This window comes from Alexandromys fortis, unplaced genomic scaffold (genome assembly GCF_014885135.2).
Source record: "Alexandromys fortis isolate MF-2015 unplaced genomic scaffold, M_Fortis_MF-2015_v1.1 scaffold_178, whole genome shotgun sequence".
NCBI classification, from domain to species: domain Eukaryota; kingdom Metazoa; phylum Chordata; class Mammalia; order Rodentia; family Cricetidae; genus Alexandromys; species Alexandromys fortis.
In genome coordinates this window covers 1,639,737-1,664,794 of record NW_026068054.1, presented here as the reverse complement: position 1 = coordinate 1,664,794, position 25,058 = coordinate 1,639,737, and the positions used below count along the sequence as shown (strand labels likewise).

The 25,058-nt window shown below is 52.4% G+C and overlaps 1 protein-coding gene across 3 annotated transcripts in view; it reads right to left on the bottom strand.

Annotated features, from left to right (window-relative positions):
* Positions 1-4,165: 4,165 nt before the first annotated feature.
* Nkd1 (NKD inhibitor of WNT signaling pathway 1) overlaps positions 4,166-25,058 on the bottom strand; it is a 75,648-nt gene continuing 54,755 nt past the window's right edge. For all 3 annotated transcript variants that reach the window (XM_050119825.1, XM_050119826.1, XM_050119828.1), the window contains 6 exons: positions 23,162-23,268; positions 20,773-20,868; positions 16,954-17,101; positions 16,393-16,477; positions 15,440-15,567; positions 4,166-14,875 (listed from right to left, as the gene is read on the bottom strand). In XM_050119825.1, coding sequence (XP_049975782.1) covers positions 14,283-14,875; positions 15,440-15,567; positions 16,393-16,477; positions 16,954-17,101; positions 20,773-20,868; positions 23,162-23,268 — 1,157 coding nt within the window. In that variant the 3' untranslated portion in view covers positions 4,166-14,282. The remainder of the gene's footprint in view (positions 14,876-15,439; positions 15,568-16,392; positions 16,478-16,953; positions 17,102-20,772; positions 20,869-23,161; positions 23,269-25,058) is intronic.

Sequence of the window (25,058 nt, the reverse complement as noted above, 5' to 3'; positions counted from 1 at the left end):
TGAGACTGGGTCTGGCTGCAAGTGAGAGCGGTCAAACAAGAGCAGAGTTGATGTCTTTTCACAGAATAGTCAACACAGACATCTACTCCGGCATAGAGACCTTGCTCCTCCACGTCCTTAGGGACACAACCTTCTTCCTCCCACTCCAGCATCTCTAGGGTATAGACTTTGTCTTCACAATCCATTTTGGTACCTAAAACTGTAGCCATAACTTCTGCTTTCCATATCGCTAAACGGAGGAGGGAGAGGCAGGGTAGAAAGCTGATAAGCATATAGTAAGCCATTTCTAAGGAAGGGTCCCAGGAGCTACATATTGACCAGAAGTTAGTCAGAACATTTAATGTGAGATAGGCCGAGAACTGGTTTCATTCTTGAACTCAGAACCAAAGGCTGCATTCCCAAGGAAAAGGGGAGAAGGGAGACAGGGAGCAGGTGGGCACCTTTGTGGGGCCTAAGGAGAGCTGCGCTCTGCACCCTGACAAACTTCCATGAGACCAACCAGGAAACCTGTAACAGAACAGTCTCACGGGTTCCGAGACAAGAAAATCCATAGCAAGGTGGCAGAGACAATGACCATTGTCTATCTGATCTGAGAGCCCTGGACTGTGAGTGCCTTATTCTTTAGGGGAGGTGTCGTGGAGGTGAGAATTCTTAGAGAATGTAGACCCCAAGACTCCAGGAGAAGACAGCAAACAGACAAAAAGGAAGGTGGCCAGCACAGGTTAGCAGTCAGGAGATTTAACAAGAGCTGTGGGAGATGGAGGACTTCCTGTCTTCGTTGGTGGCTCCAGAGTGGGGCCCAGGAGTGGGTGGTGACAGAAAGAGAGAAGGGGCATATGTCACAAAACTGAGACCTGAGGTCCAGGATGTCGATGGGTGGGGGACAAGATTCTCCAGCTCACCCCAGCAATCCAGCTACCGCTGAATACACTTTATCCTTCTCAGGGTTATTATGACGCCTGCCTCTCCTAGACCTGGACGGGCTCCCAGGAGACAGACTTTCCCTTACCCAACCTCACCTGGTCCTCTGAGCTCCCCACCCACCAGCCCTCTAGGAAGCAAAGATTGGGATCCTTCAGCAAGCCGAAGTCATAGGCTCTGCCCGTGCAGGAATCATCTGAACGGTAGAACCATTTCCACGGCCCAGCCTGCACCTGCTGCTCTGTTTAAGCCTCTCTGTGTCAGCACAGCTCTTCCTGCGCCTGGTGAGCTAAGCTGCCCTCAACAAGTGAGTGACAGGAGTGAGTGGATAATCTCTCAGCTCCTTGGCTCTGTGAGGGCGGGCAGCAGAGGGGCATGTGCCTACTGGAAGCTCCCCGCACTCTCCCGGAGAACAAGATTATGATAGTCTGTGTCCCTTCGCTGCTCCCTCCCATCGGTTTGGATTCCTCCCTCCCCTCCCGGTGTTTTACTTCAAAATAAACATGTATCCAAATTATTGTCTTGAAATCCTCTCCGGAGAAAAGCCACATAACTGGATGGTTGCCAGGTACTAGGAGAGCGGTAACTCCGTGGTGGCCTCTGGGCCCCACACCCTACTAGTCTCTGGCAGCTGGCCAGAAGGCTGCAGCCTTAACATTTTACGAGTTCCTCATGGGTTGCACCTTTCCATCTTGTAGGCCACACTCCAGCCACATGACTTCACCCAAACCGACCCTTGGCAAAACTGATGGCTTTGTCCAGGCTAGTTCAGGCTACACACTTATGGACAGAAAGGGTGTCGGAATCAACCTTATAAGCCAGACTTATCATCTTTTCCAGAATGAGCTGTCCACGGTGGGTTCATAATTACAAAAAAAAAAAGCAGCTGGTTGACCCTCCCTGCCAAGAAGCTCCTCTTTCTCATCTGGTTCATTCACTGGTACTGAGCTCCTCCTACGAGCCATCCCCAAACGCTAGAGCAGAAGGGGGGGCAGACAAAAACAACACAACTATATGGGGGGTGCAGGATCATGCTGCTCCCACAAAGTGCCTCTTCCAAGGCTCCCCCAAATGCTTCCCGCCTGTGAGCCCCGTGGGTGTTCTAGGACTTGTGTTGACACATCCTTGGCTGGCCTAGAAATGTCCTAGTTGTCCCCATTGCTGTGACACCTGGAAGAAGAGGCTATGTCAGCAGGGCTGACCTCAGCCTGGGCAGCCTCGGACTGCCACCTCAGACCCCACAGGAGGGGTAAAGTCACCCCCCCCACACACACACACATCTCCCATCAACTTTTCATAAAAATCAATTTCTGTCTCGTTTTCGCGGTGTACATAAAAGGCGGTGGCATCAATTAGCCTCCGGTCCCTCCCATCCTTTCCTCCTGTCTTTTCTGGAAGCCTCTTTGTAGGAAAATCTCATATTTCAGCAATTTGCATCATCCACACATTCCGCTTTGAAGTTCTAAGTTATGGTAAGAAAACGACCCACTTATCTGCCCATAAAAAATGTTCAAAGCTTATAAAGTCCTAGAACAGATGTACATTATCATTGGATTTGCGGCCTTTTTGCTGGAGCGTGCCTAATAGTTTCCGCCGCCCCTGGCCCCTTTCCCACCCCCATGAGCACTGCCTCTTCATAGAATCCCGCCTGCCCCTCAGCCCTCCTGCACCCACCCCCGCACGGAACCCCGCCCCCAGCTCCTCCCCGCATCTCTTCTTCACAGAAGCCCGCCCCTTTGGCCTTTCTCAGCAGCTCCTTTCCACAAAAGCTGGACCCCGCCCCTCCCACATCTCCTCTCCTCAGAAGCCCTCCCCCCTCCCGCATCTCGCTCTGCAGAAGCTGCTCCCCACTGGGCCAGGCCGACTTCAAAGGTCCTGGGTTGCCTGTGAGAAGCAAAGCACAAAGTGGGAACACGGGGGCTTTTAAAATCCCCCACGTTAAAGTCAATATTGTCCCTCCCCCCTCCCCCCACTTTGCCGGCAGAGGGGCGCAAGTCCGTTCTTCCCTTCTTGCCTCCCGCCACCAGTTCAGCAATTACCAGAGGGACACGCAGGCTCCAGATGTCTATCCTTGCATGCCTCACACCCTCTTCTTTTAAAAAGAGTTTGTTTTGACAATTTCATATATGTATATAATGTATTTTCACCGGATTCAGCTCCATCTCCCAATTCTTTTCCTCTCCCACTCCCCTTGGACCTCTTCTTCCTGATAAACCACTGAACTTGATTTGGATGGTTGCATGGATATGAGCTGTTCACTGGACCATGGGCGACTTACCACCTGCTATGTCCTCGAAGAAAAATCACTTCCCCTCCCCCAGCAATCGTTAACTTCCAACAACTCCTTGTGTAGGCACGGGGTTTCCTAACCTGCTCCACAATGTGCTCAGTCTCATGCACGCCACCACAGCCGCTCGCTCGGTGTTTGTAGGAGCAGTGGCCACATCGTGTCCAGAAGACACTTGTCCCCATTCTCTGGCTCTTAGCATTTTTTTCCTGCCCCCTCTTCTGAAATGTTTCTGGAGCCTCGGGGGCAGGAACTTGATAGGGATGGAACACTCAACAGCCACTTATTCTCAGAGTACTGACCAGTTACGAGTCTGCATTAACCACTGACCACTGCAAAACGGAGCTCCCTGACCAGGGATGAGAGCAGCAGTAACCCGCCGGTCTAAACATGACAGTCTACAAGGTAGCTTGACAGTATATCCATTTAGCAAGACAACAGTAGCCCCCTCCAGGCTATGACCTCCAGGGCTTTTGACTGGATTTACAGTACCAGGCATGCATTCTCTCCTGTAGAGCAGACCTTAGATGCCATCTGAAAATGCTTGGTTATCCTTGTAACTTCGTGTCGCTGTTGTAGCGGTGGGCACATCTTCCTGGAAGGTCAGCGATGAAGCATCCTGTTCACTGCTCGGTAATACGATGACTCCTCTTCCCCCAGCAGTCTGAATAGGCACTATGAAAGCTAGTCTTTAGGAAGGAAGTTTTCAGGTCAGTTCTAGCTTGACTTCTCTGTGTCTCGAATTTAAAGTGTCTTGTCTCTTCAGGAGTAGGGTCTTAACTATCCAGGTATGGTGGTGGTCAAACGCAATAGCCATAGCTGTATTTGAGGGCATCTCCGGGGCCTCCCTGACTAACAATGGATGAAGGTATCCCAAGCCTGGCACTGGGATCTTTGGTTAAATTATGTCTTCTGGGAATGGCATTCTCCACCCATACATTGTACCTCTGCTCAAACTTCTTTTTCAAAACATTTATTTTGAATTATCTTACAAAGCAATGGGTTTTCATGAGCTTCTCCATACACCTCTAGTTTTGCTTAACCTTCCCCACTCTCCCTCCTCTCTTTACCTCTTCTGCCTCTATCCTTGCTTTATGTTCCTTCCTGCACTTAAAGACTGTCCCTGCACATCTGGAGCAGCAGCGCCCTCTGCATACCAGGACCAGCAGTGCCCCTGCACATCTGGAGCAGCAGCGCCCCCTGCACATCAGGAGCAGCAGCGCCCCTGCACATCTGGAGCGACAGCGCCCCTGCAATCTGGAGCGACAGTGCCCCTGCACATCTGGAGCTGCAGCACCCCTGCACATCTGGAGCAGCCGCACCCCTGCACATCAGGAGCAGCAGTGCCCCTGCACATCTGGAGCAGCAGCGCCCCCTGCATATCAGGAGCAGCAGCGCCCCCTGCATACCAGGACCAGCAGTGCCCCTGCACATCTGGAGCAGCAGCGCCCCCTGCACATCAGGAGCAGCAGCGCCCCTGCACATCTGGAGCGACAGTGCCCCTGCAATCTGGAGCGACAGTGCCCCTGCACATCTGGAGCTGCAGCACCCCTGCACATCTGGAGCAGCCGCACCCCTGCACATCTGGAGCAGCGTGCCCCTGCCCATCTGGAGCAGCAGCAACCAGATAGATCTGGAGCAGCGCGCCCCTGCACACCAGGAGCAGTAGTTCCCATCCAGGATGGAGACAGACTAGTGTATCCTGAGCACCTTGGTGGGGAAGCACGCCAGACACCCACAGTAGGTGGTGCTGAGTCACCATGTGCCTTACAACGAAGCTCCCGGTCCAGGGTGGTTTCCAATCCTTTCACCATGCCCTAGCCAATGGCGTATGCTATCTTACACTGCTGAGCTTCCAACTTTTTGATGTCTCTTAGGTTCCAGAGGACACCATCCACCAGGCTCTCTTCCAGACCCTACCAACCCTGGCTGGTTCCCTCGCCACTCACCCACACTGGCCTCCAGCCATTCACCCAGTGCCTCAGAGTCTTGGCTGGATTACTAGCTGGCCAATTCCTCATCAATCTTGCAGTCTCACCTACGCATGGTTCTAACTCTCTCACACCCTCAGTCTGTTATGCGCCGTTAGACCTCCATGTCCCCACAGAAGGCATCCCAGTCTGTAGCGATGCCACTGTGTGACAGCTGCCCCCACCCCACTGGCCTGTGAGTTCTGTGAAAGCCTATCAAGATGGGGCCTGCTTTGCCTCTCGTGAGCACTTTTGATGGACTTGAACACTTCCTGACATAGTTGTTGATTACTACATACTAGAAAAGCATGGACAGAGAACTCTGGAGATAAACATGGAGTGGGTGTGGTCCAGGGAATGGCCAGCTGAGTCTGAGATGGTCATCTCTGAGCAGTGAGGCCCAACTCTGTGCTCTGCCCAAAATCCTTCTCAAACCCTGCTCAAGTTTGGCAGCTCCTTGTAACCACAGACTGATGAGTTATAAGGAAACCATAGTAAGACATCTGTAGCATGCACAGGCCAATGCTCAGGGAAAAGGAAGAAAGCCAGCCTTGGAAAGGTTGGGCATGGAATCTCAAGACCAACCACATTACAACCAGATGCTGCACTTTGTGGTCAGAGTCAGGGGATGTCGGATCAAGTGACCTCAGTTAGGACACCACACCCAGGCTCTCAGGTCACTCAGGGCCCCTGTAACATGTACCCTGCTAAGACCCCACAAGATAACATCAACACCACTGTTCCTCTCTTCTGCACCCCCAAAACATCCACACTACTCCCAGTTTTCAGCCTGTGCCAACTTCCTGGACACAGAACAAGCATGCTACAGGAGCTGGACAGCAGGATCCTGGCACAGCAATGCCACTACCTACTTGTGCTTCTAAGCCAATCACCAGAGATGCTTCTCAGGCTGGTATCGGGCACAGCTGGGTCTGGCTAGAGGCTGTGCAAGAGCCTAGGAGTATGAATCCTTTAGTCACTGTACAGGCCTCTCACTAGCACTCATCAGGGTCCTTGGACTCTGGTGAACAGAGACTTGGTGGAAACCACATAACTGACATAAACAGATCTGAAAAGAGGGTTCCATCCTTGACAGGTGCTGTACTGTGCTTTTAGCAACCTGTCTATCTTCGAGTGCAACTCCAAAGTTATTATCTAGGGCATTTTCATGGTCATTCGCGAACATGGAAAAGCATTGAAATGGCTGGCTGCTGGCTGCCTGGCTGCTCACGCCCAGCTTGGGAAGAACAGGACAATACCCTGGTCTCCGGTTCTAGCTCTCCTCTTATAAACACATGTCTTTGTCACAATTTCCTTCTGGGCTTTGCTCTGTGTTGGGGATTTCACTGTTTAAAATGGTCCCTGGGCCTAGAGCATGGGGAAGCTGGGATTGTCTCGAGGAGTCAATGCCAGGCTGGAGATGTGGTCCTATAGCCACACTCAATGTGAGTATCAGTATCCTGGAACTAAGTGACTGCACGGGGCAATGTGCACTGGCTGGCTGACGGCAGTGTCATGACAGGCTGGCGGGAACCTCACTCTCTACGTCCCCAGCAACAGCAGGTAAGTACTCATACATGGAGTGTCCAAGGCAACCTGGCAGACCAACTGCAGAGATGAATGAGCACAAACTAGCCACAAACACTGATCAACACTGAGAAGGAAGGGTTCTGCAGGATCCACAAGCTTCAGGGCCGTTGGTAAGCCTGGAAGGTCTCCAGAACTCTTTCTCTTTAAACTACCTGAACTAGTGACAGTGACGGTGGCCCGTGGAGAAGGTGTGGTCCTGGCTAGTCTCGGTCAATGCCTGCTGGCCATTCAGTCAAAAGCTTTAGAAGGCTGCTATTTCTCTGAAGAAGGGCCCCACAGGCTGCCAGCGTCCAGTCCTATCCACCTCTGTAGGCTCAGAGTTGTCACTCTCTGAGACCAGGGTTGGGGCAGACTCATGGTGATGCATGGTGGCTCTTCCGAGTCCCCACAAGCCAGGTAGAGAGGAAAAGAACAACCCCATGGGATTTGGTCAAGAAAAGCAACAGGCCAGGTAGGGTGACCCTCAAGAATGTGGCAGAAGGACCTCTGCAGTTGGGGCGAGGGCAGGATAGCACCCACAGTCTCCTGGGGGCCATATTCTCCTAACAGAAGCTTCTGTTTATGATAGGCCTCGTACATGCAATGCTCTGTGCTGAAGCTTTACAGCCGTGGGTCCATCTATCTTCACAGGAGTTCTGTGAGGTGGGAACTGATGAGCCCATTAGAAAGCAGGAAACCAAGGTATCTACCAGTAGCCAGGTCACTTGCTCAGTGTCACTGAGCAGTGTACCGTCAATCATGCCAACTGGGGCGGTCTCCTGAACCTACAGAAGCTGCAGCAGGACAGGCAGCATTGGGGTCCTCTGCCCGCGCTGAGCGCTCCAGACCAGCCAGCAGTCTTTCTGCTCCCATTTCTGGGCAGCTGGGTGGCATCAGTCCAGGCACCCCTTTCCCATCTCCTATTTTGCTGGAAGCTTCACAGATCCAGGAGCTTAAAGCTGAGTGGATTTCGTCAGGCTACTTGACAAAGCAATCTTGCTTTGGGGCAATTGCACCTCTGGGGCTTTGCCATGGCCAGCCTTGTTCACTTGAGTAATGTGTTATGTGGTGAAGGTCACCAGAGCTCCCTGACACCTTCCTGTGAATGACATCTCATGCCTGGAACACACCCTCACCTGGATCCAGCTCAGCTCCCCGCGAGAGGGGCAGTATGAGACCATGAGCCCTAAGGCAGCTAGGCCAGGATGGGAAGCCTTGGCCAGGGATGGGTCCCAGGCCCTGGGAGACTTGTACATTACTTGAAGGGTCAGACACTACTCAGCTCCCACAGATTGCTGTATGGAGGAGGGTGATTTTGAGTTTCTCATTCTCATGAAAAAACAAGCCTTGATTTTTTTTTTTTAAGTGAAAGCTTTAGATTTTGGACATTCATTCAAAGTCTTTGAAACTCTGAAATGAGTCAAACAAGACATGCTGGGCCTTTCTAGGACTGCCCCAGCTGTTGGGGGTTAGCATAGGAGCTAAGAAGACTGAGTGGAAGGGGGAGAGTGGGCCAGAGCTCTGGGAAACTTGGGCTTATCCCTGCTCTATCTGCCCTCTCCCACAGATGGGCACATGGTCCAGGGCTTACTACTGAATTGTCCGGCCCCTCTCCAGGTTCCAGGTACTGGGTATCTGGAAGGAATCTGTGCCTTTGTGTAGACAGCAAGTGCCTCAGGTAGGAAAAAGGCCTTGAGTTGGTCTGGGGTTGACTTCTGGGGACAAGTGTCTGAACAAGTTTGCCTACTGAAGTCTCTCGATTCTCCTGTGTCTATGGTTGAAAGATCCTTCTCGTCCAATCACAATCAATTGTTCAAAACCACAAAGAACATTTGACTAAATTGTCACTGGTTCTGGGGGAAGGCGGGAACCAACCAATCAACCAGCCAGAAAAAAAGCAAAGACAACACAGTAATGGTTTGTTTCTTTTCAAATAAACTAAATTATTGCTTTTGCTGTGCTGTTTTATTGGCTTTTTGTTGTTGCTGTTGTTCTAGAGGGCAAACCCAAGGCCAAACATAAGCTACGCAAGAGCTCTAGCACTGAGCTACATCTTAAGTATGTTTTTCAAAACAAAATCAAAAGATAGCAGTGCCATTGCTAGACACACTTTTATCCCTAGGACACCAGCAGGGAGGATGCAATGATTGACATGAGGCCATAAACTTCCCTGTTGTCTTGCAGCGGGTGCCTTATCTCTTTCACCAACATGCTCTCTCTCCTATTCACTAACCACCTACAGACACACGGGGCCCCCTAAAGAACCCCACTTGGGGGTTGCAGACAAGACAGAAACTCGGGACCAGGTTTGAAGGCATGCATTGCTTGCTGCCCTCTGCTGGACTTGCTAAGGCTCCAGGAAGAACAGCCTGGTTGGAAAAGGATGAACAGATTTTGTGGTCTGCTTTGATGAATGCGTCCAGAATTTTGTTTTCAGAAATATCGAGCAGAGAAACACTAGTTAACACAGGGCATCAAACCGCTGGTGGAGGTGAGGAATAACCCTGTCAACCTGGGAACCTTTAAGATCTTTGGCCGTCTCTGCTTCTCACTCTGAGAGCTAAGCCCCAAATGGTTTCCCCATCCACCTTTCTACCTAGGGAGAGGGGTCTGCCAAAGCTGGCTCTCACCGTGACCTGGCACCTTGTAAACAAAGTGGTGGCCACACTGAGCTCTACGCTGCCAAGTCAACCTTGGCCCAGGGCTCCAAGGCCAAGTGCAGGAATCAGGAAGAGGCGTTTTAAAACGTGTATGCCTATCTTATTAAGGCCAGATCTCCTCTTAAGTGGAGGGTGAAGTCTGTGTCCATGCCAGTGTCACGTGATCCACGCCAATGGGGCCACTAGATCTCAGTAAGTCCCGCTCTCTGGAAGGTTTGTGGCTTTGTGGCAATGGTGTAGATGGGCTCGTCAGAAGCAATGGCAGCACAGCTAGGAGGGAAACTTTACCCGTACAAATAGAGGTACTGAGCCCTCCAGCCTGGTCCTTTGCCTAGGTTATGGTCACTTATTCTAAGTTCTGTGGAGTTTTGGGGTCCCTGTTACAGCACAGGAGGGGGTGTCTCTCCTTATCTCCCTCCTATCTCACCCAATACACATACTCCTTGAGGCAGGGCCAAAACACGGGCTCTCAGAATTCTCAGGATGGCCTGTGGGCCAGAAACACCACTTCTAGGGGTGGGAGCTTCTGAAAAACCACGGTCCCTGTACCTTAACCCTAATTCACCTATCCCCCCTAATCCAGAGGATTGGGCCTGGGAGTCTATATTTAACATGCTTCTTCAGTCCTAGGATTCAAATATTTCTCTCAAAAGGCCGCCAGAAGTTATCTAGGGGATGTTGCAAGACTCCAGAGTATCACCTTGGCTGTATAGGATACTATCTGGGATCCTGAGCTCTTAATGATCAGGCTACATCCCAGACTTCCAAAATCAGCATCTGGCCTCTGTAACTTCCTCCAGGTGGTTCTGAATGCAGCTTCCATCCACTGAAAGGCTAGCCTGTTCTCAAGTCACACCAGGAGGGGCCTGGGCCTCAGTGAGTTAACTCTTAGCTCCATGTTGCAGGATTGCTTGGAAGGCTGGGAGAGAGCAAAGGGCCGACTGGGTCAGCTGGAAGCCGGGTGTTTAAGTTAAACCCTGTCACTCCCTGGGACCACATACTGGACACTGGGATCCCTCCAAAAGAAAATATAGTGGGAAAAATGGGGGTTGGCTTCAAGGTTCTGCTGCCTCAGAGCAGATCAGAGCCCCAAATGAAGGGGAAATCTGAGGTGAGGTGGGGGGAGTTTAATGATGGGAAGGGTGGCCTGTGCCTGCGTCTAGTATCAGTAAGGCAGGTAACTGATGCATCTCCACCGTCTCTACAGACACAGCCCTGCTGCCGCACTGGGAATGGTAGGAAACCAAGGCCAACACCAGGAAATTGGTTGCTAGAGTGAACCTGGGTAAACGGCAAGGTTGCTTTGGAGAATTTGGAGTGTGCAATCCCCTAGGGTGTGGCTGGCAGCCCGCACCTTCACACAGAGCTGAGGCTGCTGGGTGGCATCTATAGCCCAGGTCAGGGGACACAGGAGCTGCTCGTTAGAATGACTTTTGACAGGTAGCCCCCCTCTTCTCCTCTCTGGCTTTTGATCCTCAGGCCCAGCAGCAACCTGAGAAATCTGAGATGTGAATGCAGGGCAAAGGAGAAGGTCAAACAGGTCCTGGCTATGCCCTTTGCCAGAATGCCTAATTGGCATGGCTGGGTGTGCGGTGTTCCCAAGAAGGGGAGGTGAGAGCACAGTGGCTATCCACCCTCCCACCAAACAGCTAGTGCAGTCTGCTCAAAGCTTCAAGGCCATGATGCCTTGAATCAATCAATCAATCAAACAAACAAACCGAGATACTTCTCTAGGCTCCAGGGATGCTGGGTGCTCAGAGCTCAGGGGACAGAGAAGCAGCAGCTCTGTCCGGGGAACTGGGTCACATCCACACAAAGGATCCAACTTCATCTCCTCTACCTTCCTCCCTCTCTCCTTTCTCCTTCTGGCGCCTCCTAATTATTTGCTATAACCACTTTTAAGGGGTCACCTACAATAGCTTCAAAACGGACACCACACTTGCTATTGAAACCAGCAGCTCTGTATTGACACCTTCTGCCACTTTCTGTCTCGAGAGTAGGCAGTGAGACAAGTTACGTACAAGGACCCTCTGTGCAGTATGTCACGGCGAAGGATGAGAGACAACCCACAGGCCTGCCGGGAGGTGACAGTGCCCCTGAGCAAGAGAGGGCTGAGCAGCTGTTAGGGGGAAGAGAGTTCAGTGACTCAGGGGGAGGTCCCCAAGCGCACTGGGCTGCAGAGAAAAGAGCCTAAGAATGAACGCTATGCTGGTCCTTGGATAAAAATAAAAGAACAAGGTGGGGAGGGGACTGAACATAACTGCCGGGTTTTCTCTCTTAAAAATAGATCAGAAAGAAATAGTGCAAAATGTCAGTATTTGAAACTTCTGGATGGGGAGTTCAAGGTTACCGTTACACAACTGCTTCAAACTCTGAATTTTTTTTTAAATTAACAAAATTTAAATTTGATATATTCTATAGAATGCATTTATTCTAGTAATGAAGACAGCCAGCATCTGGATAGTGCTCACGAGGGAGTATTTCACTTACAATGCGTGCTGAGGAAAGGGAGTCGGGCCTTGAGTCCCTGCAGCCTGGCCAGTCTCTGCCCCAACCACTACACTGCACCCACGGTCCTGCAGGGCATCTGGATCTGGATGCTGGCATGGAGCCTAGTGAGTTCCCTTTTACTCTAAGCTTGTATGGGCTTTTACAGGTGAACACGGTACTATTTTTATAAGATGACTTTTAAGTTAGTAGGAAGGGGGGCTCTCCCTCCCTAGGCTGAGGATCCATGTTCTAAAGCCAGCAGCTCCCACTCCCTAGGCAGTTGCTCATGGCAACTTTGGACCTGGAGTCCACTGGGTTTTTATTTTTTCCTTGTTTTGTTTTCTGGCTGTCTCTCCCTCCTCCCTGCCCCAGCTGTTATCAGTGCTGACCCTGCCTCCTGTGGCAAGTGGTCACATACCAGGTGGGGCATGGTGATTGGTCCAGGGGTGACTACCTGATCCAAACCCAGCCTTTCACAACTCCTCATCAGGCTTTTGTTTCCTAGAAATTCTTTTCTCCTGGTCCTGGACCCAGAATGTCAGTAGCTCAGGCCTACTGACACGGAGTAACTCAGGAACAAAAACCCTGGTTCATTCATATTGGAGCCTGTCATCTCAAAGCCAGCTCCCACAATGCCTTGCCCATTTGGTTTGGATACAGTCACTTCCTGTGAGCTGGATTCTAATCAAACAGAAACTCACAACTACACGTGAGCAAAAGCCAGGGCTCACACCCTTCACGGTGTTAGGGATGCTGACGACTAGGACGCAACGCTGCCACCTACCATGTGACTCCCGCAGGTTCTCGGCCTCTCTGAGCCTCAGATGCAGGCCCTGGACTTAGACCAGCAACCAGGAAAATGAACACCTTAAAAACAACTAATGCTGACTACCCCCAGAAGTCCATGCTTACCAACCATGCTAAACCCGGGAGACGAAGGGGCAGGGCAGACAGCTGCGATCATTTCCTTCTGGGGTCAGACTCTCTCAGGGACCATACCCAGACTCCTCCCTGCTCCCAAGACCGTCACCAGATGCCACTACAGAAGGATGTGGAAGAGGCAGGGGAGAGAGTCAGGACTTCACCCCTGGGGGTTCCACACATCCCCTTACATTCCCTGAAGGAAGGTCACAGCTTCCAGGTGCCTTTCAACCCTCACCTTTCAGGTGTAGGGGTAGCTTAGTGCCATTCTGGGTTCCACTGCCCCTCAGCCTTTGCTCCAGTGTTGACAGTGGTCCTTTCCTGGTTTCTCTAGCTCTTGTTTGATAAAATCCTGCTCTGTGAAGGATGCTGTCCCACAGTCTCATCTGATATCCTTATTCTACTCTAAGCTTCTACACCCAAGCAGGTTTCTCCAAAACTGCAGACTTCAAACCCAAATAAATGACCTCTTATAAGAGGGAGGCGGCTGCCTGAGTCTGATGGACGAGCGACCTTACACGAAGCACACGGGGCACATCTGGGTTGCAGGAGCTTCCACAGAGCAGCACAGTGATTTCTGCACACCAGCAAAGATACCTGAGAGTGTATTTATAGAAAGATACAGAGACACGGACAGGCAGCATCTACCTATAGTTACAAAGGTTGCCAGAGAGCCACAAAGTGTATCTGCTGATGGCAAACTCAGGTTTCACACCCTCCGTCATACAATGGTGCCATCTTGGGAAACCATGCTTCTTTATGTGGCTGCTTCTCTCTGTAGCAGTTTCCAAAAGGAGAAGGCTGGCTCCAAGGACAATCCTTAAATACAGGTGCATCCTTTAAAAGCAAAGGGGGGCGCACGGGGGGAGAGGGGCGCTTCCACATTGTGCATGGCAGAAAAAAAAAAGGATGGGGCTGGCGTGGGCCAAGGTGAGGCAGCAACTCCAGAGAGCACAGCTAAGGGTCTAGGCTGAGGTGTGGAAACACGAGGGCAGGGAGGGCACTGCGATGCAGTCCACCAAAAGCCCCCGGAGCAAGTGACAGTCGGTTAAGGGTAAAGTCAGACCGGAATAACACTGAGAGGTAGCAGCTGTTGTCCTCCGGAACTCTTGAGGGTCTCTGAAGCTTGGCCAGGCAAGGGTGCGCTCCCGGAAGAGCAGAAGTGGGGCAGCTGGGCCGAGGGCTCCTGTGGTTTGGGAAGATCTGCGTGGACCCTGCAGCTGGGGTAGCCCAGGGACCCTTCCAAACCCAGAGTCACTTCTTGGGTGAGCTATATAATCCCCACAACATATAAATAAAAGTTTAGTTCTGTGTTTCCATATATCTTCTACATGAAGGCTAGCTAAATATTAGTGGAGTAACAATAATTATTAATAACAATAATTGTCATAATAACAATAATTAATAGAATAATAATGCCTCAAGGCGTGGGGGTGGGTCCTTCATGTGGTGGCCTGCTGGGGCTTAGGGCTGGTAGAAGTGGTGGTAGTGGTGGTGATGTTCGTGATGGTGGTGGTGCTCATGTCTCTGGACGGCCTGCCCAGCCTGGCTCTCATACACCACCACAGCAGGTAGCTCCCTGACCTGCTCCCGACCCATGACCGTGGCGCCTCCTGCAGCCAGTGGGGCCTGCAGGCCCCGGCAGCTGGCCTGGTTCTCCTTGGGTCGATGCTTGTGCTTCTTGTGCCCCAGGGGTGCCAGGGAGGGGAGGAGGGCTGGGCTGGTGGCCAAGTGGGCAGAGGGGGACACAGTGTGGGTGGTGGGCACAAGTGGGGGCTTGCTTCTTGCACCTCTGGCCCCGTGGCCCATTCCCATGTTCTTGCCCTGGGCCTTGGGGGATCTCACAAAGTGCTTGCTCCCATCCTGAGTACCCCGAAGCCGTTGCTGGAGCTCTGATGCCTTGGCAAATGGGGTATCAAGGAGGTGGAAAGAGCCGGGGTCCACACCTTGGGGCCTCCGGTGTGGGATGTGGGCAGCTTCTGGCTCGTGGGAGCGAGAGCGAGTGGGGTTGGAGATTCGAGGGGGCAGCTCTGACTTCTGGGCCACCGAAGGGGAGCCTAGGAACCAATCCAACAGATACTTCATGAGTGCCCACTGTGTGCACTGGGCTGCCCCGGGGTCCCCAGGTGCCACCACCTCTCTGTCTGAGCTATCGACCCTCCACAGGAAAGGGAACCTTCCCATCTGCTGAGGTGAGGCCAGATGATGACAGATGGGACAAATACATTCTACGTGTATAAAGGGAAGTGCGTAGGGAACAGAGAAAGCACTCCACACAGAGGGAGCAGGGGTGAAACAAGGTCCAGGGGCACAGAGGCTGGCAGTGCAGCACTGTCGTGGACCAAGTGGGAACCGGAGCTGTGGCTGATGTGGGGCCAGAGCGGGAATGGCCTAGGTGGGACCACTGCTTTGGCTGGATTTGAAGCCCCCTCATTCTCCTGGGTTTAGCCCAACTTTGTCCAAGTACTACTTTCATTTTGGAAACATCTTTAATGCAACTGTCTCTGAGAAGAGCCTCTGATATGTCCAGTAAAAAGTTCCACATCTCCCCAGTCCTCAGGGAACAAAGGCGCTACCCAGCACTGTGTTTTCAGTGGACACCCCGCCCAGCGGTCCCTTACCAGGCCCAAACTGAGACGCGTAGTTCTCTATCCCCGCCAGGTCTAGGTAGTGGTTTCTCCTCTCAATGTTCTCATCCACGCAATGGTGGTAGCAGCCCGGCTGCTCCAGGTGGCTGTCACCCTGGAACCTGTGACAAAAAGTATGTTGACTGGGAAGGCACAGGTCCAACACACAGCTCACTCAGCTCTGTGACTTGGGAGAAGGGGTCTATGCCTTCGTTTCCCTGATGCCCACCACCTGCCCCATCTGTACCCCAGTCCCACCCATCTCAAGCCAGCCTTCCACTCAGTCCACTGCCCACCCAACAGCATCCTAGAATGTTCTGTCTGTTCCAAGTTCACATCAAGGACCGGTCCTTCTCCAACTACATCCTTTAGTGCCAGATGTGAACGATCCCCACACTTGCCTGAACAGCCTGCCTTCCCTCTGTTCATGCAGACATGACAAAAGGACAGATAGCTGCAGATCTATAAGCCCTTACCTACGATTCTGAAAGGTTTTCATAGCCCACTGAAGAGCCAGGCCATCCTAAGGGATGGGAGGTTTTTGTCTCACTGTTGTGAAGGAATGTGTATATAGTACCTGGTAGAAACACCAGTTGTGCTAGGTCCCGAGGTGCTGTCCTAACCCCATCTAGAGTACATAACATGTCAGGAACAGCCAATATATGCTAATCCAAATCACATGCAGAAAATCTGAAGGATTTTTATATGGAATACAGTGAAGGACTATAGCTAGGGGTTTGTTTGTTGTTGTTGTTTGTTTTCCTGTGTTTTGTTTTTAAATTTAGAGTCTGATTTGTAAATCTGTGCTTCTGAAATAGATCCAGGGCCCCTGCAAAAGACCCAAAATAGAGCCTGCTACTCAAAGTCCTTCAGATGTATGTATCCAGATGGTGCTCAATATATGTTCGTGGGCCTGAGGCTGCCGCCTCTGCCTGTGCAAGTCATACCTGAGAGGGGCTCGCTGCTTCTTCTCCCAGCCACGAAGTTCCTCAGCAGGCTTGGTGTCTGCTCGGGGCCTCGTGCTCTGCAGGTCTGAATCCCAGAAGCCCAAGAAATACTAGTCAGTACCTACTCCTGCTCTGCCTGGGACTGCCTGGCACTATGCCCTCAAACAAAACAACAACAACAAATACCCATCATGCTTCACCATAGCTTTGTGGTGAACTTTGGGTGGGCTTGCCCAGTGAAGATCAGGCTAGGTGCCTGTCCCACTGGCCTCTCCAGATTCATAAGCTTCCCTCCAAGGCCTGGACCGCCATCTTCTGCACAACATGTCCCTGTAGCTTCTTGCTACATCTCTATGCCTTTGCTCACCCAGGGCCTTCCATCTGCAACCCTCCCAGCCCAGTCCGGGGCCTTCTCCTTCAAGGACCCACCGAGGCCTTAAGTACACTAAGCAACTGTCCAGGGAAGCTGGGACTCCTCCCACCCTCTCCTCCTACCCTCCCAGGCTGACTTGGGTCCTTCCTGTCTTTCCCAAAGCGGGTACCCACTCTGTCACCTCTCACCAGTATGGTTGAAAAGGACACTCCTCTTGCTCTGGCTCCCATCGGGGGCCACAGTGAGCTTCACCCGCAGTGTCTTGCTTGCTGTGGGGGAATGGTTCACAGAGGAGTCAACCACCTCATAGATGGTGTGCAGCAAGCTGGTGATGTCCTGTTTGAGAGGAAGCAGACACCCCATGTACTTCAGCCGCAATGTACAGCCACCAGCAACCTGGGAGTTGGTGGCCGCCACTATGCTGAGGGCCCCCAGCTCCTTCCCACAGAGCTGGAGGCAGAATGGTGGATTCAGGGAGAGAATAAGGAGTAAGAGAGCAAATGGAAGGGAGTTCAGAGCTCAGAGTGACTGTGAGCCACTGGGGTCCTCAGCAGGATATGGAACCTCTCAGAGTAGCCTCATCTGGGTAGCAGAAGAGTTTAAAAGCCAGATCTCAACCCTCCTTGGTAACAGGCACCTAGTGATGCTACACACCCCTGTTCTTAGAGAAAAACCCAGAAATGTGATTCTGTCCATACACTGGACTGGATTATGGCCCCACCATTCCTCTGCTGAAGTCATCCCCATGGACACTGTGCTGGATCAGTGAGTGATGGAGGTGATGGAAGGGAGGTGTGTGGGAACAGATGCTGCTGTTCTGTGGCTCTTGCAGCTCACTTGTCCTCTGCCTGGAAGAAGGCAGCTGTCCACAGACTAGGAAGGGAGTGTTCACCAGAGCCATGGGGACTGCTGCCTGAGCCCTAAACTCCCGCCTCCAGGATGGAGGAAGATCAGTTTCTGTTGCTGAAGCATGAGGTAAGTGTCCCCGGAGACAAACTGATCGGTGAGAAACCTGACCAAATATTTCTGGCCTGAATGGAGGTTCCAGCGGTTCTATGAGGAGGATCTCAGAGACTTCTGACTGGAGTCGGGAAAAGTACCCCTTACTGGGACTTCTGTGCTCTGGGTATCTGTGGTCAGCTGTCTGGGGGACAGCCGCTTGCTTTAAAAACACTCTCCACCAGACACACTCAGCTACTGCCCAGCAATTCTTCATGACTTCTGAGAGACTTGGCCTTCTCCTCTCTTCCCTTAGGCTGAGGCAGAAACGAATGACCCTAGTGATGCTGTAGCCAGGCATGAATGGTCTATCGTGGCATAGGCATCCCCGTGAAACATGGTGGACATGCCGCTAGGCTGACTCTGAGGCCACTCAGAGAAGCCAGAAATCCAGAATCTTCTGAGAAATATCCCAAATCGTCAACATCGACAACTAACTTAATTCTTAACAAAAGTTTCGGAAAGACCAGACAGACTGGGGGTTGGGGAGGGGGGTTGAGACTCAGATTCCAGCTGCTCCCTCCTGGCATGCTCAGCTGTCCCCCTCTGGTGAAGTCACACAGAACCCCTCTTCCTGTCCTTCCCATGGCTCCCTGCACAGCTCTGCTACATGCTTTAGAGCTACACCATCTTCCAAAGCCATGATGGAGGTCCTGTTTGGTGCCTTCAGCACTGAACTGAAGAAGCTGCTTTGCCACCATCTTAAGAGCCAGGGTATGACACACAGGAACAGGCTGCTACTATACTATATAAAGACATTATAGTAAATGTGCGGTCTCAGGGTGGCATATGGGGAGCTGGCAGAGTTTTTAGGGGATAAGACCTTGAGGAGAGCCTTCAGGCCATTGAAGACATGCTCCTAAGGGGGACCTGGCCCTTTCTTCTCTCTCTCTCTCTCTCTCTCTCTCTCTCTCTCTCTCTCTCTCTCTCTCTCTCTCTCTCTCTCCTCTTCCTTTCAGGCCCTGAAGTGAGCAGTTTTGTTTTTCCATGCACACCTGCCAGAATATGCTGCCTTGCCACAGGCCCAAAACAACAGAACCACAGACTGTGCACTGGAGTATGCCTGTTGCCTTTTAAAGCCGAGTAGCTCAGTATTTGGTACAGTGGCAGAAGGCTGCTGACACAGGTGACCTAACTGCTTCCTATGATTAAGAGCCCAAAGGTTCCCATGTTCAGCCCACACCCAGGCTCCAGGCAGCAGACGCAGCGAGGCAGGAGCCTGTTTTCCGGGACACACCAAAATCCATGTGCTCGCACTAGGAGGAAGAGTGGGAGAGCTTTGTACAGCAGGTTCAAAAGGGAGCTTTGTGCCTAGAGACGGGAGAGGCACCAGGCAGGGTTCTCGACCCAAAGTCAGCATCCTGGCTCCTCAGAAGACACAGCCCAGAGGCTTGCTTCAGGCTATGCTGGGCCACCTGCCTTCCTTGTGGCTTCTTCCTCTCATCACCAAGGACATGAGTAAGGAAGGAGAAAGGAGCATCTGTCCCTGTTGCTTCTTGCAAGGACTCTGCAGGAGGGTCTATGAACAGGAGGTGCCTCAGCATGTATACAACAGAGAGAAAGGAAGACGGCAGTCACCAAGAGCTGGCCACCTTCACCGTGGCGTGTGTGACAAAGGTGGCCTAGTCATCTAGGCTGGTTGAGAAGCCAGTGAGATTTGACTCTAGGCTGGGTATGGAAATTTTGAATGGGACAAATTCCTGAGAGGAAGAGATCCAGGCTAGAACGGGGAGCATTCAGTGCCATGGAGAGAGTGTACAGTAAGAGAAGAACAGCTATGATATGAGTAAGGCCTGTACTATGCATACTTAAAGTAAGCCCCCAGAACTGAATTACAGGTGAATGAGTCAATGCATTCCTGTTGCTGTTAGCTGCAACAGGATGAGCTAGGATCCTGCATGCACAGTTAAACATTAGTTAGCCTCCTCCTCCCACCTGGTTCTCAGGCCTCCAAGGTACAGTTTGGGATAGAGGCGGGCTTTGTAAAGCCACATACCCCTCAGAGAGCTTAAAGGTGACTTCCTGCAGATGCTGTGAAGAAGCCAATACTTGTCCCAACCTGACTGGGATAAGGAGATATGGAGGCCAAGCTTTCATTACTCTGGAGACACTGCAGGCCCACACAAAGCCCACCCACCTGGTCTTACATCTCCACACAGGTGCCAAGCACCATCTCTAACAGACCCCTCCTCAATGTAGGCAGGCCTGGGAGGAAGAGGAAAGCATGCTGAGCCTGAGCCCACCTTGGCTTTCCTGGCCCCTGGAATGAAATCTGGGTTGCTTGCAGGGCCTACGACCCACTACTCTGCAAAGGGGCCACGGGCCAATCTCCTTCAGTTCTTAACCAGAGATCAGCTAGGCAGGCACACTCCCAGGCCAGCGTGCTGCATGGCTGAGCCAGCTTAGCACTGGGATGTCCCTCCAAGAAGCTGCTCCCTCCTGTCCTGTTGGTGTGTTCTGCTTCATCGGGTTGTCAGAGCAACACACGGGGAACTGAGACTATGTCTCCTCTGCTGAGTGCTTAGCCTGGTACACAGCTGTTGCAGAGACAGAGGCATGGAGAAGGTGAGAAGAACTTGGGAGGAGTTGTAGGAGGCTCTGAATGGTGGCAGGACTGAGACCAGCCACAGCCGCTGCTTGCTCTTGTCCTGTGTGGCCTTTGAGGCTCACTGAAGCAATCAAGGGTAGCTGCTAGAGCTTGGGGACGGCAAGAGGAAGGAAGTAGGGACAGATTGTTGGAACCTGGGATTCCTCTCTGGGAAAGCCTTGAACTGTGCCGCTGTCTCCCACCTCTCCCCAGTGGGGTGCCCCCAACCCTGGATTGTGAGGTGCTCAGCTGTACTCGTTCTGGCCCTTATCCTCACAGACAGATGCCAGCACACCCTTCAGGATACTCCCAGCAGCCTTCCCTAGCCCTACCCCCACCAGGCAGGAGGAGGGGGCAGCAGACTCAGGCTGAGTCCAGCTCCTATGCCTGAGGGCTGCCAAGTGGCAGCAAGCACACTCACCTCACGGGTGACTTTGCCATTGTTGTCAAAGTCATACAGAGTAAAAGTCCATTCCTGTCGGCTGTCCTCCTCCACAGAAACATCACACTGAAGCTCCTACAGAAAGACAAGTGGCTTGTTTACTTATCAACTACATAATCACCTTACCTTGGGTCCAGTGGTTAAGGCCTTGGGCACCTGGCTATTCCCCCGACACTGGGAAAGGCAGAAGAACAATGGCTAAGACATGACAGACAGGGAAAGAGGCCGGAGCCTAAGCAGGGCATACAGGTCTCAGGGCACCAACAACCTCTAATGTTCGAAGACAAAGGAAACACAAGGAGTCTGACTGTGGCCTTACAAGGCTAAACTTCAACCAAAGGTGAGAGAAGTTTCTGGAAGGAAATAGTGACCAATGGGAAGCCAGGCAAGAGCCCAGGACGGGCTACTGAACTGGGCAGCAGCAGGCTGGACATGAAGAGGTGAAACTCCAGTCTGCCCAGACTCCTCCTGGCACAGCCCCAACAGTTGTACCAGCCTGGACAGGTCGCTATGTTTCTGAGGCTTCATTTTCCTTTCATATAAAATATAGAAAATGATTGTATCTGTCCTCTGTTCTGTAAGTTTGTCAGATCACTAAGTCCCTTCCCATGTGGCCCTCCATCAGCTCAGAGTTCCCAGGTCCCCTGCCGCTATGGGGACAGTTGTCATACTTCCACCTCAACTATCCTGCTTCTCTGCCAAGAGCAGCTCTACAGGGCCAGGCTTCAAAGACCCAGAGGTGACCTGATCAATAGGATGGCAGACTCCGTGCCCCAGCTCAGAGAGCACGGAGACAGGCCTCACCACAAGACGAAATGCCGCTAACTGGAGTGTGCGTGGCCTCACCACAGGAGAAATGCCGCTAACTGGAGTGTGCGTGGCCTCACCACCACCAGGGGAAATGCCTGCTAACTGGAGTGTGTTTGGCCTCACCACAAGACGAAATGCCGCTAACTGGAGTGTGCGTGGCCTCACCACAGGAGAAATGCCTGCTAACTGGAGTGTGTGTGGCCTCACCACCAGGGGAAATGCCTGCTAACTGGAGTGTGCGTGGCCTCACCACCACCAGGGGAAATGCCTGCTAACTGGAGTGTGCGTGGCCTCACCACCACCAGGGGAAATGCCTACTATCTGGAGTGTGCGTGGCCTCACCACAGGGGAAATGCCTGCTAACTGGAGTGTGCGTGGCCTCACAACCACCAGGGGAAATGCCTGCTAACTGGAATGTGCGTGGCAGGCAAGGTGTTCTACTTGCAGCCACTGCTGCCTGAAGCTGGCTTCCCTCTCTGGTTCTCAAGTAGGTCACGCTGAGTCGAAAGCCAGCCTTCCCTCATCCACGACATGCTAATTGGACACCTGCCAAGTGCCCATTCTACTCCTGAGGAATTACTTGATGTGATACAACACATGGCACACATACACACCTGCACATATGTGCCACACTGGTTCGCTAGCTATGCCACTTGTCAGAGTGACCAGCATGTCACCTTGACCACACTGCTTGATCAGCAAGGGCAGGAACCAGAAACCATACCCATTTCACTGTTGGTCTCCTGGTGAGCAACAGGGCTCCATGAGCCCTAGGGTAAAGAAGGAGGCCCCAGTATTCTGAGCAAGGAACATTCTGTGGGGTGGAAGCACCTAAAGCTTCCAGAACCCTGCAGATCCTCATTAACCCCACAGTCCAGGGAGCCTGAAACGTAAAGAGTCTTGGCCTGAACTCACAGCTTCGTGCCAACAGTAGAGCTGTGCCCTGTGGTCTCAGGAAGGGAGGGACAGGGAAGCAGTGAGGCGTTGATGTGAGGGATGCCAGCAACCTCCACCGATCGCAGCCTCAATGTGAGCTCTCGCTCTGTGCTTGGTGCCTGGAACTCAGCTGCCCATTCTGTTGCACTGCTGGGGTCAGAGAAGGGCAGGAGGATGGGCAATATGGGAGGGGGGTATCCTTTGTGTTGTCCATGTGGTTTAGAAACCGAAGTCCAGATAGAATTAGGGCCCTGCCCAGAGCCTCCAGTCTAAGATTCCTCTATACCAGAGGAGGCCCCCATATGTCTCAGGTCAACCTCTGGGGGTGAAGTGGAAGGTTTGAAGAATCTGAGGATCCTGTAAGAGGGCAACAGGCCCAAGGACCAGAGCCCTGTCTCCCCATGTACAACCCCGCCTTGTCGTAGGGTCCTATTACTGTATGCTTGCCACCACCCACGTGGGGAGGCCATCACTGAGATACTATGGCCCAGAGGCAGCAGCAAGGATCTTCCACAGAAGCAACTACCCACATAAGAGTTAAGAGGTCATCCCTTCTAGATGGGCCGCGGTTTACCCCTTCTAGAGCACCGCCATGACTCACAACCCTCCAAAGCAAACTTACTTCAAACTTCAGCTGCTTCTTGGAGCCGGGACTAGGGTCATTCACTTTCTCCATCCTCTTCTCATCTCCACTGCCCAGGCTGTCGGTCTTCTCGGGTGGCAGGGCCACTGTGGGGCGGCAGAGGGAAAGGGGAGGAAAATCGACATCAGGGTGGCTGTGCCCTGTCCTCAGGCCAAGAGTGCCGGGCTCCTCCTGCCCTGCCTCTCGGCTGTGTTCCACGTCCTTTGATTCTTTGGCCCTGATGATGCCACAGGCTGCCCCAGAGAACGCCTCTCTGGTGTAGCCACACCAGTTACTCAGGTTTCCCTGTAGCCTCTCAGACTCCTACTCCGTCCCAACTTTACAGCCTGGATAAGCAGCCCGCAGACTGAGTACCTGGTAGAGACAACCGGCCACTTAGCAGGGCTGGGCCTGGAGAGGTGTTTAGGGGACTGGACAAGGTGTGGGACCTTAGCCTTCTGTATTCACTGCTTCCTATACTGAGACCATGGGATCCTCAAAGATGCTATAGTGGGCAGGGCAGAGAGATGGGAACTGAGTTAACACAGTTTGAAGAAGGATATGTATATGTGGTGAAGGATACCATGTACCACACAATGGCCTCTTCAGGGATTGCACTCACTCTGACCCTTGCCCTTGGCCTCTGCTCACCTGGGGTCCTTCCGTCTGCAAAAGGGCATGGTCTTCTGTGCGTCTGACTCTCAGGAGCAGAGAGGGAATGTAAAATTTGTGGCCCACTGGCACCACTACCACCCTAGACCCAGAACCCAGACTACAGGTTTCACCATGTAACCGAATGCCCCACAGGAGTCCTCTGACCCTTTCCATGTAACACAGGGGGCTTCAGTTTACTTTTCTAGAAGATGCTCCCATCTTTTCCCTCCCCAAAGTCCCCCAACGTCCTGATACAGTGACTGCTGTACTACTTTGAAGGGAACAAACTGAGTACAGCTCCTGACCTAAGAAGGCTAGGTTGCCAGAGGGCAGCTGAGATGGCTCAGCTAGGCTGATGGTTCCAGTTGAACCTTTTGGGGGAATGTCATGATCATGGCAAAATGAGGTACAGGGCAGGAAACTGGGGCTCTGCCCCCACCCCGCTCAATTCTCATATCCCAGTGTTGCAATGAGCACCTAAGCACAACAGCGAGAAGGGGGTGCAGTGGGGAGGGGCATGCAACCCTTGCTTTGCTCCTACTTGCCAAGTCAGGGCTCTCTTCCTGGTATCTATTTGCAGCAGTCCACACGGCACCACAGAACCGGCAATCAACGCATGGGCGACGGACTCTCATAGTAACCGGGCCCCACCGCCCTCGGCACTGGCCATTCATTGACTCTATCTTCACTGGGACCTTGTGAGGCGGTTACTGTTATTAGCTCCATTTACCAGATAGGAAAACCACGGCATAAGAATACTCCAGGCTCTCAGACACCACAGCCAACTACAAACTGGCCTGCAGCAGTGGTTGTGTCCCCTGGGAACCTCTCTTTTCTCTCTCCCTGCCTTGGCGCAGCCACTATCCACAGGGGCCTCCAGCCGTTAGTGTCCTGAGAGCCAACAACCCTCTAACGCCATCACAACTGCTGACTGTGGAAATGCTCTGTTACCGCAGAGTAAAGCCAAAGGAGCACAAAACTAGAATGACCACCTCCTCAGAGGCTCCAGGGGCCCAGCATGCTTCCTGTATGCTAGGCAGGCCACTGGCCCACTACTTTGGATTCCATCCTTAATAGTCCCATCCTGATCTTATTGGTCAGATATTCTCCTCCAGAGGACCCTGAATCCAGGAAGACCAGGCTGGAGACTCACCAGGGACTCAAAGACAGTCAAGCACCAGCTACTCAGTCTATCCAGTGCCCACTGGGCCACAGATGCTATCCCGAGTCCAGGCAGGGCATG